Source organism: Schistocerca cancellata, chromosome 6, assembly GCF_023864275.1.
Source record: "Schistocerca cancellata isolate TAMUIC-IGC-003103 chromosome 6, iqSchCanc2.1, whole genome shotgun sequence".
Classification (NCBI taxonomy): Eukaryota; Metazoa; Arthropoda; class Insecta; order Orthoptera; family Acrididae; genus Schistocerca; species Schistocerca cancellata.
This window is the reverse complement of record NC_064631.1, coordinates 371,701,995-371,715,908: the sequence shown is the minus strand read 5'-3', so window position 1 is coordinate 371,715,908 and position 13,914 is coordinate 371,701,995. Positions and strand designations below refer to the sequence as shown.

Genomic DNA, 13,914 nt, shown 5'->3' with positions numbered 1-13,914 from the left:
GGTAGTCATTGAAGTCACCACACATCACTCTTGACAGCCGAATGTTTTTCATTCAGTATCTCTCTATCTGTAGCCCTACACTTTTTTTAAACCTACCATGCAATAATCTCTCTTCTTTAGAGTGACTATTTACTATGGAGGTTTTCTCCCATTATGAACTGTTCTACAGGGCACGTATCTCTCCAGAGCATGGTCATCTAGTCTTTTAAACTTGAACAACAGTTCCTCCACATGCTCCTACCCTGTGCTAAAAGTTTCATGTTCCTCACTGAGATATGACACTACCGATTTTTTTATCTAGTTTACTGAACATATATATCTTTCTGGTTGCTTTTGTTGTGCTTTGAGCTTTTAATAATCATGGTCACTGATACCACTTTCGATATGGACTTTCTCAAAGAGGTCAGGTCTATCTGTTGCCATTAGATCTAATATACTTTCATCGTGAGTGGGGTTTCTAACTATCTGTTCTACTTAGTTTTCAGAGAAGACATTTAGTAATGTTTCACTTATTGTCTTATCATGCCCACCACTAACGAAAATTCATTCCTTTCCCCACTCGCCTGTGAATGAGGCCCCCCCCCTCCCCCCTCCCTAGATGTAAATTGACCAGTATGTAATGCCACCTTCAACCATCTTCTGGTGGCATCAGCTGAGTTGTTGTTGCATACTTAAATGGTAAACCCATGTCATTTTAAAGCCATAGGTGGCTTGACAGGGGGGAGGGATTAAGTTTTCAGTTGACAGTTACTCCAATAAAAGCTGTTCCATGTGGTACGTTACTTGATACTACATTTATAGCCATGGTATGCATAATTTATCGTTATATACTTTACAGAAATAAATAACTCTACATTAAGTAGCATTTTTTACATCACTTGTAAAATATGAAAATCACTATAAAGTATACAAAAGAGAGTAGTTTTTATTGTGACACTTACTGTATTAAGATTTCTTTTCATTTGATTTATTGGTAGAGAGTGGGCACAGTTATTACTTATATTTGCTTTTACGAGTAATTATTGCGGAAAACCCGCAGTTACCACTACCTTTTGTCATCTGTTTCACTCCTGATCCATAAGCTGTGTGAGCCACACATGGAACTGGACATGCTGGCAGACCACAGATATTACTTAATCTGCTGACCTAAGGCTCACTAGCCATGGGTATGGGGATTGACACCAGAGGCTCCAAAGTTGGTTCTAGCATGAGTCTACAACACTAGCTGCATGTGCCAACTCAAAACTAGCTGCAATAATGTCAGTGATGTCTACACTTGTCTATATCTAGGTCAATATAAGCATCCTGGCTTCAGTATACACCATAATATGAACTGATACTTGTGATGCATCCCTCAAGATTTGGATAATGTTGAATTACTGATCTTGTATTGCCCCCAGGAGTTTCATGTTATTGTACATTATGCTGTTTTGTTCATATGATGACTTTATGTTCAGTAAGTGACAGCATCATCTACAAAAAATCTAAGAGGGCTGATCATATTGTCTTCTAAATCATTTATGTAGATCAGGAACAACAGGGGGCCTATAACACTTCCTTGGGGAATGGCAGATATTACTTCAGTTTTAGTTGATGACTTTCCATCAGTTCTAATGAAATGTAACCCTTCTGACAGGAAATCAAAAATCCAGTCGCACAATTGAGATAATACTGCATAGGCATGCAATTTAATTAGAAGGCATGTGTGAAGAGCAGTATCGAAAGCCTTCTGGAAATCTAAAATTATGGAATAAATTTGATGTCCCCTGTCAGTAGCTCTCATTACTTCATGACAATAAAGAGTTAATTGTGTCTCACAGGAAGGATATTTTCCTAATCCATGCTGGCTGTTTGTCAATGTAAAGGAAGGTGACACTATAATTTGTTTTTCTTCTTTGTTTCCAAAAATAAGACTATGAAATTTATATCTATATATTTTAAAAAATACTCACTTGTGGGTGACCTCTTCTGCTCTGTATCTTCAAGTGTTAGTATTCCTGACTGTTTCTTCACATAATCATCAAATTGCTCCATTCCTTCAGCAAGCAGGGTTGCACCAAGTGAACAATACAGAGCTTCTATAAATAAACTCTCAAGGAGTTCCTCCATTACAGGTGGATGAGTCTCATCTGGGACTGGAATAAGTGCCTCAAGAACATAGCAAAGCTGGACGACCTTGAAGAGGACAACAATATTTTTCTAAGCTTACTGCATTTTTTTCAAAGCTTACTTTATGTTTTAAAGCTTACTACACATTTAATATGTGAATATAATAGTTAATTCAGAAAATTCTTGTCATCCCTGTCAGTTAAATCAACAGTTTAGATTCTGTTAATGTAAAATTACAAATTGCGCTTTCTTGTCTGATATCTAGCTGTGAAAATTAAGGAAAAAATAATGGTGAAATATGATTGTTAAGATTATATGCTTCCCACTACATAACGGATATTTTAATGTTCTACAGATTTCCTTAAAAGTTCCTATTGAAGAGGAACTGGAGGTGTCTGTGACATCGTTTATACAGGTTCATAAGGGGACAGCATGCTTACAGCAGCTATGTTCTCTATGGTTGTGTGTGTGTGTGTGTGTGTGTGTGTGTGTGTGTGTGTGTGTGTGTGTGTGTGTGTTTTCAATAGCTGAAACAAAACCACAAACAAATCTATTTGTTTCTCATCACTTCTTCTATAGTTTGGTTGTCATTCTTCATACCATTTTATATACTCATGCCAGATAATACATTATTGTATTACTTTGTGCCATTAATTGACATATGGTCACTGAAGTGTAATTAAGTCCATTAGAGATACAGCATGATAACAGATTATTGAAATAGTAATGTGATAAGAACAATTCAAGTTAAATTCTTAAATTTCTTTTTAGTTCTGTAGGTGATGAAATTTGAGTAATTTGACCTACCCAGTGCTCTGAAATCGATTTGCAAATATTCTGTTTTTGAAGTTGTACCCAAGTTAAAAGGCCAGAGCAATTACAAAGGGTAACAGGAACAGACAAAGGTTAACTATGTGACTATCTCATCTACATTTTCTCAATTGGACATGAAATGAAGCAGAAGACATGGTCAGATGTCAATGTAACTTTGGACATGTCCTCACTATTAGTGGGTACGTAAATTACTGAGTACACTGTTCTCTGTAACAGGCAGAAGACCATCAGCAAGCATTATGGTTGTTTATGTTTAGTGTTGTTATCAGGCCTGTGTGAATTGTATTAGATGTTAAGTGATCACTGTGAAGAACATGGAGATGGCATGTAATCATGTGAGATAGTGTTATCAGTACCTGACAGAATTTGAAGGGAGACTTTTTGTGGTCCTCTATTTGGCTGGCTGGTTGAATCGTACAATAACCAGATTTATGGGACACTCGAATGTGAGAGTGGACTTTGCTGGAGAGCATGGGAATGTGACGGCAATCAGACTCATCATAAAGGTTCCAGTACCATGTCTAAACAACACAAGTGAGGATCACTACCCTGTACATCAAGAACATGCTAATCCCTTCACATCTGTGCTTGCCATCCCAGAATAAGTAACAGACTTCCTGCAACAGTCTGTGCCATCCCCACCACTGATCAGAGACTAACAGTAGCCTCACTAGGGAATTACTAACCTATGTGTATGTTGCCATTAACACTACAACACAAACAGCTGCATTTGGAGTAGACTGCTGATGAGGGGTGTCACATTGTGTTCAGTAATGAATCACAGTTCTGAACTATCTTGGATCAACATCATTGAAGAGTATGGTGGTGACCTGGGGAGAGGTCCCATTCTTCCAATGTTTTGGAGAGGTGCAACTGTATTACTCTTGACAGTATACTGTGTAGTCATTATTTCAGTTCACAAATGGTAGCGACTGAAAAACTCTGATGGTGCAACAGTAGTTAAGGACATCTCTTGTCCTCATGTGTTATCTCTAATGTGATAGTATCACGGCATCATTTTTCAAGAGGGCATGCTCATCCACAAACAGAATGTGTATTTATGAACTTTCAGCATGATTCTGGGGTACTTCTGTGATCAGTAAGATCCCCAGATCTGTCTCCAATAGACCATGCATGGGACCAATTTGGACATCATCTCCATCCAATTACAACAGACATGGACCAGCTTTTCTCCATAGAGTATAAAGCAACTTTGACACTCTTCCCAATGGAATCAATGCATGCATTCAGGTCAGAGGGGGAACAATGTAAAATTGATGAGATGGGACATGTTGCTAGTTTTTTGTACATTTGATACAATTTTGTAATCACTGAAATAACATCACCAACTCAAATCACATGGTGATGTGACCTCTTTCAATTAGTATGCAACACAGGGTCCCACCAAATTCTTCCATTTATGCCAATCTTCAGTTTCCTGTTGCTGGTTGAATCCAATATCTTTTATAAGTCTCTGTTCAACCTGTCCAGTGGTTTTCCTCTCAGTCTTTTTTGGTAAATTGGGTTCCAATCTAGAATTTATTTAGACCATCTGCCATACTTTCTTCAAGTGACATGACCAACCCACTGCCAACTCTTTCTCTTGCGTCACTGATTTCTGCTGTACAGCTGACATCTACTGATTTCTTGTATTTTTTATGTACCCCAGCACTGAACTTTACACTCCTCTTTGTGCTCTATGAGTTTTATAACAAAGAGCTCATTTAATGTCCATGTCTCATAGCCATAAACTATTACTGGTAGTATACAATGGTCAAAAATTGCTTTCTTCAGCTCAGTTGACATCTTCAACTTGAAAACTGAAGGATATCATCCATAAGCTTGCCAGCCCAGTTTAGTACATCAGAATGTTTCTAGATTTAAGTCTTCTTTCATATTTACAATTTGACCCAGATTTCTAGGTTTAAATCTCCTTTCATACTCAACGAGTTGATCCAGATAGACCTATTCTGTGACCCTTCACTGTTGTATAGTTTCAACACATACAAAGTGTCAAATACTCTGAGAAATGGTAGTACTAACTGAAACAAGAAAATAAGTCAATAAATGTGGGTGAGGAAATGCAAACTATCTAAGATATGTCCAATAAATATGGGTCCAGAAATGTATAAACATGTTTACAGGAGGTATTCAACATGGCATCTATAGATGACAATGTACCCTCCCCCCCTCAAGCATAAGGAATGATGCACCCTTTGAACTGTATAGTTGTTGTTGTTGTTGTTGTTGTTGTTGTTGCTGCTGCTGCTGCTGTAAGTACTGGCACACATAAAAGACATGACCCTGTAGTGTCTGCACATCACTGATTGGCGTGGTGTAGACCAATACCTTCAACTGTCCCCATAACCAAAAGTTGAGGGGATTGCGGTGTATTTGTTGCTGGAATGGACAAACTCCAGAAAGGTGTGCAATATATTAATGAGACAGTCCAGATAATGCACACCGGGTAACCTTTGTGATAGCACATATGGCTGGTTGATTTGGGGGAGGGGACCAAACAGTGAGGTCAACGGTCCCAACGGATGAGGGAAGGATGGGGAAGGAAATCGGCCATGCCCTTTCAAAGGAACCATCCTGGAATTTGCCTGAGGCAATTTAAGGAAATCACAGAAAACCTAAATCAGGATGGCTGGGAGTGGGTTTCAAGCGTCACCCTCACAAACGCGAGTCCATTGTGCTAATCACGCCCTCCCCTCACTCGGTTGCACATATGGCCTTATTAATCTATCACCAAGTATGCCTGAGCATATGTTGATTGATAATTGGTGTTAATGCCCTCTTTCCTGAATTGCTTGGGGATTTACATCTGCCCCTGCCCATACAACACTATCTCTTGCAAACTCTGCCTCATCAGTAAATACAATCTTGGATGGGAACAGTGGATGTGCAGCACACTTCTGCAACAGCCATTGTCATAACAATCTGCCATGATGATCCTGTGGCCTTAGGGCCTGAACACACTGTAGATGATAGGGTACAGCAACTGTTCATGAAGTACTCCCAAAATAAGAGAGTGAGACATGCCTTCTGCTGCTGATAATCATTGCATACTGGTCCCAAGGGTTGTTTCTACCCAATGTAGCACAGGCTCCTCCATGTCAGGCATGCGGACTGAGCAGGGCTTTCAATGTCAGTCTTCCAAGGTAAAAGGGTACCTGTGTCCCTCAGATGCTGGAGAAGTCTGCCAAACAGCTTATCAGAGGGCACTCTGTGCAGTGGATATTTTTCAGCTTAGAGGGCATGAGCTTGCAGACTACATCCATTAGCTAAACTGTAGCAGAATATCTTATCCACCATTTCACTTGTCAAGTAGTAGGCTTCTATTGCTAACAAGTGGTGGAAGACAGAAAATGTACTACACCATTTGTATGTACAAACAGTATAATAACAGTAAACATGTAAGTGAATCCACATTTGGAAGAATGTAAAACTCCATGATACATACACAGGGTTGACAGTACTGTCCAACAAGGCACACAGACATGACAGTTTTGAACACAGCCTACAACAGACTTGAATCACACAACTAACTGCAGACCACCTAACGATGGAGCACCAATGCAATGAATGTGGTAATATCCACAACCAAGCATTGGACAGCCCTTCCTATAAACACATTTTTATCTCAGAAAGTATGCATTTCTGGATCCATTTTATTGGACTTATTTTTCTTGTTTCAATGAGTACTCCCACCTCTCAAAGTATTTGATTCTTTTATTGAACACCCTGTATATTTGTGTGAAATCATCAACTGTATCTATCATTAAACGATGTGGCCTTTCAAAGTACTGAGATGAGATATATATGCAACTTCTACTTGCATGAGTAATGGTCTTGGACAATATTCAGTCAGTTAAGTACAGCAATATTCCATTGGTTATAGTCCTATCTGTCCAGCTGTCTTTCTTGTGATTTGTCTCTGTCTCTTACAACACTGGCTTTGTCCATCAATTATCATTTCTTCTGATAACATGTGAGGCCCATCAGCAGTTCATAGTGGACATTCCCCCTAGGAAGTGTGTGTAGTCAATATTGATCTGATGTCTTCTGCCCAATTTCTTGTATTTCCTTGTAAATCTCAACATAGACCTTTCCATACGTCATTGATCATTGTGAAGTTCCAGGTTTCTGCTCTCTCTCTCTCTCTCTCTCTCTCTTTCTCTCTCTCTCTCTCTCTCTCTCCAATACTGTCATGTTTGGCCTGAAGATAGATGAATGCCTTCCAGATGCTTGCCAGTCTAGCTTGAGGCACTGAAAGATTTAAGATATTTACAAGGTGACCAAGATATATTTTTGGATAGTGCCTAATAGTGTATTTTTGATTTGCACATTTCCTCCAATGTTCCATTTATTTAGGTTTTGTCATGAAATTTTTATTTTTAGCCCAACTGCCTGATGTATACATACAAAAAGAGGCACCACAATCATCAGCAGCAACCATACCAACTTATCGTCCACCATTGGATAAAGGCTTCCTTTAGTCTTCCTCATGTATTACATTCTTCAGCTAAGGGGGGGATAAAAATATGGAAATATCATGAGAAATGCATACCTGAATATAAATGCAGATTCTACCCAGGGCTGTGGGTTGCCCTGTCGTATCTGACCATCAGTGGCACCTGTGCAATGTCCTCAATACATTGCAAGTGTTGGCAATGGTCAGAACAGTGTTCTGAGTAGTTGCAAATGCATAATGTCTGAGCAAGTGAATCTGAACATGGGCAAAATGTTGGTGCTCACATGGTGGGGGCTTCCATAACCAAGGGAGTATATTTGTTGGTGTTTCAATAGGTTTTGTCTCACAGATTTACACAGCATACAGGGAAAATGGAAAAACATCATTCCCTGTGCCACAACATAGACGAAAATGAGTGTTGAGCCATCATGACAGACAGTCATTGTAACAGGCTGTGATGAAAAATGAAAGGACAACAGTTGTAAAAGTCACTGCAGAAATGAATGTCGCATAACACTCATGAACCCTGTTAGCACCAAGACCTAAAGGGAGTTCCATAAGCTGGGATTTGCATGGTGCACTGGAATTTTAAAACCACACATCAGTGATGCAAATGTCCATAACAGGAGAATTTGGTGCCAAAGCCATAAAACCTGGACTATCACACAACTGAAGAAAGTTATTTGATTTGTTGAGTCTTGTTCCACTCTGTTTCCACCTTCTGCCTGAATTTAGATTCAAAGAGTGAAACATGGGGGTTTTATGATGATTTGGGTAGCCATACCACAGTATTCCCTGAGCCCTTGTATACTCTGCAAGGTTGCATTAGTACCATTTTGGCTGATCACCTCCATCACAGAGTAAAATGTTTGTTCCCCAATGGTGATGCCATGTTATAAGATGACAAAGCCCCTGTTCATAGAGCTTGTATAATCATTTTGTAAGCACAAGGATTTTCTCATCTCCTCTGGCCACCACAGCCGCCAGATCTCAATAACATTTTAGGCATGGATTAGGTCTTAAAAGTTGGTGTAAGCTTCTCTTGGGAAGAAAAGAAAGTTATAATTACTGAACCTGAGAAAAACAATATTCTGAAAACAGACTTGTTCATCCTTAGCTGTGGTAATTCTTGTAACCATACCAAACTGTCGTAAGCAAGGTAGATAACCAAGCCATAAGTGGTAACACATCCGTTGATCACATAAATGAACAAAATTTTGAAGAATTAGTCAAAGTCAAATTGAAGGAAATTGTAAATCTAAGTGAAAGTCAGAAAAATCAGTTAAGAGAAGTGTTATGGGAATTTCAGGATACATTTAGTGAGAGACCGGGGAAGGTAAAAGACTATTAGTGCAGACTTCAACTCAGAGGTCATCATCCTTTCTTCCTAAAACCATATGGCATTCCATTCTTCAGGAAAAAAGATGTAGAAAGGGAATCCAAAAAATGGAAACTTGGGGGGTTATAGAAAGAAGTAGAAGTGTATACAACAACCCATTAGTAGTGGTATCTAAGAGAAATGGTGGGGTTAGACTTGTACTTGATTCTAGGCACCTTAATAAATTTTTGATTAGATAAAATGACTATCCTGACAATATGGATGAACTTCTGCACAAATTTGATAATGTAAAATTTATGAGTAGTCTAGATTTGACATCTGGTTTTCACCAAATACCCCTTGAACTTGATTCTAGGAAGCATATTGCCTTTTTGTATGGTGGCAAAAGCTCACAATATTGTGTTGTCCCTTTTAGATTGAATGTATCTGTTGCTGAATTTATCACAGCATTGGATTTTGTATTAGGTGATGAATTGTCTTCAAAATTAATAGTATATGTAGATGACATTCTTGTAACTAGAAAAACCTCAGAAGATCATTTAGACCTTTTGAGACAAGTCTGTTCAAAATTGAGAGAAGGGGGAATGACTGTAAAATTGGAAAAATGTAGTTTTGGAGTCAATGAACTGAAATTTTTGAGACAAAATATTTCAGAAAAGGGAATCTTACCTGATAAGGATAAAACTGAGGCCATTGTAAACTTCCCTACTCCCAAGAACAAAAAGCAACTCAAGTCCTTTTTTGGTGTCACTGGATTCTATAGAAAATTTCTTAGTTACCCAAGCTTTAAATGCAAATTGCTTATGTAATTTACTAAAAAAGAATACTGTTTGGGATTGGACACAAGAATGTCAGGATTCATTCTTGGAAATAAAACAAAGTCAAATGTTGTATAGACCTGTTATGTCATTACCATTCTGTATAATGATATATAGTAGTGAGATAGGTTTAGGGGCACACTTGTTTCAAAACATAGAAGTAGAAGGAAAGTTAGACACCATTCTGAAGTTTAAAGCTTTCCCGGCATACTGATTGTTCCATGAAAACCCAGGAGAACTGCTGGATATCAGTAACATCCTGTCACGATATTTTGGCCCAGAGTCTTCTGGCCATCTTCAGGTGAGTGCCACTGTAGTAGTACTGGCGAGTATGCACTGAGCTCCGCTACTTAAAGCCGTACTGAGGTGACATTGCGCATGCGCTACTCAGCGTGCGCATTCATAACAGCTCTGTGTGCTGCGCCTCACGCCCTCCATGGTGAAAGCTTGGCGTATCGATATCAGGTTGATTTTCATCTTTATGCAGATAACTATGTCGACTATGAAGTTTCTCTATAACGGGTTTCCAAGCAGAGTTTAGCTGATAACTGCTACCTCAATTGATGAGAGTCTCATTGTCAGACAATCTTACTTCCACAGATTCATTGATAATCAAGCTCCAAAAGTTTGATGTATGGGCCAAACTTTTTGTGTCGTAATTCGTGAAATAGTCTGTGGAAATACAATGTTCAGTGATTGCGGACTTGGTGGGTTGGAGAAGGTGAGTATGCCGTTGGTGTTCCACAATGCGTTCCTGCACAGTTCGTGTTGTTTGCCCTATATATGATTTGCCACATTCATGGAATTTTGTAAACACCTGATTTACGCAGGCCCAGGTCGTCTTTAACGGATCCCACCAGTGATGAAATTTTGGAAGGAGGGCGAAAGATGACCCTCACTTGATACTTTATCAGTATTCTGCCTATCTGTGAAGAAATATTCCCAATAAATGGTAGATAAGAAGTCGACCTGAAGGCCTCTTCCTCTCCCTTGTTCCGTCGTTTGTAGGTCTTCATCACTCTGTTCACTTGCCTAGGTGAAAAGCCATTCTTCAGAAATACTTTTTGTAGGTGCTCCAGTTCCACTTTAAGACTGTCAGCATCAGAGATAGTATGGGCATGGTGGATCAAAGTTTTGAGAATGCCCATTGTTTGTGCTGGATGGTGGCAACTAGTAGCTTGTAGATACAGGTCTGTTGAGTGGGCTCTCTGTACACCGAGTGACCAAGTGTGCCATCACTCTTCCGCCGCACCAAGACGTCTAAAAATGGCAGACAATCATCTTTTTCTATCTCCATGGTAAACTTTGTTTTTATGTATGGATTTCCTGTGACGTAAAAATTATTGGGGACAGTCCAGACCATGAGGCCACACTATAAAAGTGTCATCAACGTATCGCCAAAATACTGTCGGTTTAAAAGTGGCCATCAAGAGGTCATCAAGTGACTGAAACCAAACAGTTCAGTTCCACCTAGGCTATATGGACTGCCTAAGATCCACAAGGAAAATGTGCCATTATGTCCAATTGTGAGTAACATTGGAGCAGCCACCTACGAGCTAGCAAAATTCTTGGCATCTTTGCTCAAACCAATGATAGGCAAGTGTGCACATCACATAAAGAATTCTGGTGATTTTATCAGTCGGCTTCAGTCACTACAACTGCAAAGTAACAACTTATTGGTCAGTCTTGATGTGGTTTCTCTTTTCACAAAGGTGCCTCTGATGGACTTACTACACCTCATTGGCAATAAGTATGGTGCAGACATTACAGCGTTGTTTGAGCACACTCTCTCCTCTACATATTTTATATTTAACAACGAATTTTATGAACAATCTGATGGTGTTGCCATGGGGAGTCCTTTGTCTCCCCCAGTGGCCAATCTTTTTATGGAAGATTCTGAGGAGAGAGCGCTCGACTCTGCCACTTTTATTTTGGCGATACGTTGATGACACTTTTATAGTGTAGCCTTATGGTCTGGACCATCTCCAAGAATTTTTACGTCACATGAACTCCATACATGAAAACATAAAGCTTACCATGGAGATAGAGAAAGATGGTTGTCTGCCATTTTTAGATGTCTTGGTGCGACGGAAGAGTGAAGGCACACTTGGTCACTCGGTGTACAGAGAGCCCACTCATACAGACCTGTATCTACAAGCTACTAGTTGCCACCATCCAGCACAAACAATGGGCGTTCTCAAAACCTTGACCCACCGTGCCCATACTATCTCTGATGCTGACAGTCTTCAAGCGGAACTGGAACACCTGCAAAAAGTATTTCTGAGGAATGGCTTTTCACCTAGGCAAGTGAACAGCATGATGAAGACCTACAAATGACGGAACAAGGAAGAGGAAGAGGCCTTCAGGTTGACTTCTTATCTAAGGTTTATTGGGAATATTTCTTCACAGATAGGCGGAATACTGAGAAAGTATCAAGTGAGAGTCATCTTTCGCCCTCCTTCCAAAATTTCATCACTGGTGGGGTCTGTTAAAGACGATCTGGGTCTGCATAAATCAGGTGTTTACAAAATTCCATGAATGTGGCAAATCATATATAGGGCAAACAACACTAACTGTACAGGAACGCATTGTGAAACACCAATGGCATACTCGCCTTCTCCAACCCACCAAGTCCGTAATCACTGAACATTGCATTTCCACAGACTATTTCATGAATTACAACGACCCAAAAATTTTGGCCCATACATGAAACTTTTAGAGCTTTATTATCAATGAATCTGTGGAAATAAGATTGTCTGACAATGAGGCTCTCATCAATTGAGGCAGCAGTTATCAGCTAAACTCTGCTTGGAATCCTGTTAGAGAGAAACTTCATAGTCGACGTAGTTATCAGCATAAAGATGAAAATCAACCTGATATCGATACGCCAAGCTTTCACCGTGGAGGGCGCGAGGTGCAGCGCACGGAGCTGTTATGAATGCGCACGCTGAGCAGCGCATGTGCAATGTCACCTCAGTATGGCTTCAAATAGCAGAGCTCAGTGCATACTCACCAGTACTACTACAGTGGCACTCACCTGAAGATGGCCAGAAGACTCTGCGCTGAAATATCGTGACAGGACGTTACTGATATTCGGCAGTTCTCCCATGTTTTTATGGAAGATCACCATTCTATTGCTTTTGCTAGCTGTGTTTTAGAAAAGTATGAAAAATCATATACAGTCACAGAGAAGGAACTACTTGCTATCCACTGAGCATTCAATAAGTTTAAAAATTATATGTTAGGGCACAAAGTAATTGTCTTCTCTGACCATAAAGCACTGTCTTACATTCAGGAGTGCAGACTCTATCATGACTGTATAACAAGTGGGTTTTATTTCTTCAACAGTTTGACTATGAGATCAGATTTATTCAGGGTAAACATAATGTTATTGCAGATGCCCTTTCCAGATTACCAGTGGGTGCAGATTTTGAAAATGCTTATGGAAAGGAGGAGAAAGAGTTCAAACTTATGTACTTAAAGGGTGTAAAAGATGAAGCCGAAGTACTAAAAATTTGTAATGATATTTGCAGAAACTATAATCATGATGAAAATTAGAAATTGGTTAAAAGTTATACAGGGAAAAAGGGAGGAGAAAAGGTAGATCAGTATTATAAAGTACAAAAAGGGATTTTGTTTAGGAGACCTAGACCTGACTTAGACAATTGGAAACTATGCTGGCCTGAGCAATGTAGTGACACGTTAATCAGTTACATACATGAAAGCTTTAGACACTGTGGAGCAACAAAATGTATACAGAAGATATAGGAAAATGTATACTTCTCTAATATCAGTAGGAGGGCGAAGAAGAAACTTGCAACCTGTGATCTTTGCCAGAGAGTAAAAGTGAGTAACCAAACATCTAAAGGGTTGATGCAAAGCATTTCACCAAATAAAAACCTTGAATTGAGTGCTATTGATTTATATGGACCACTACCAAAATCAAGGGGAGGGTACATTTACATCTTCATCATAGTTGATGTTTTCTCTAAATTTATAAAATTGTATCCATTAAAGAAAACAACCAGTAAAAAAATTATCATCAAGCTGACTTATCATTATTTCACAACTGTTGTTATATTCCAGGTCATCATGTCTAATAATGGGTCACAGTTTACATGTAAATGATGGAAAAACTTTATTGAAGATACAAGAATAAAGCATATTTTGATGTCGGTCTGTGACCTATCGAGCAGTCCAGTGGATAGGTACATGAGGGATATTGGAAGGCTTTGCAGAACGTATTGTAGTAAAAATCATGTTACTAACAAAGAGATAGAGGGGCTGGCCAGTACTTACCTCAGCTCAGTACAGCCAATAGATACACAAAACTGAAC

At 39.3% G+C, this 13,914-nt stretch overlaps 1 protein-coding gene across 1 annotated transcript in view; it reads right to left on the bottom strand.

Annotated features, from left to right (window-relative positions):
* Nucleotides 1–13,914, bottom strand: part of LOC126088335 (dynein axonemal heavy chain 10) — a 1,153,099-nt gene that overhangs the window by 643,393 nt on the left and 495,792 nt on the right. The window contains exons 24-25 of the mRNA XM_049906469.1: nucleotides 5,125–5,223; nucleotides 1,953–2,175 (exon numbers count right to left, since the gene is read on the bottom strand). Coding sequence (XP_049762426.1) covers nucleotides 1,953–2,175; nucleotides 5,125–5,223 — 322 coding nt within the window. The remainder of the gene's footprint in view (nucleotides 1–1,952; nucleotides 2,176–5,124; nucleotides 5,224–13,914) is intronic.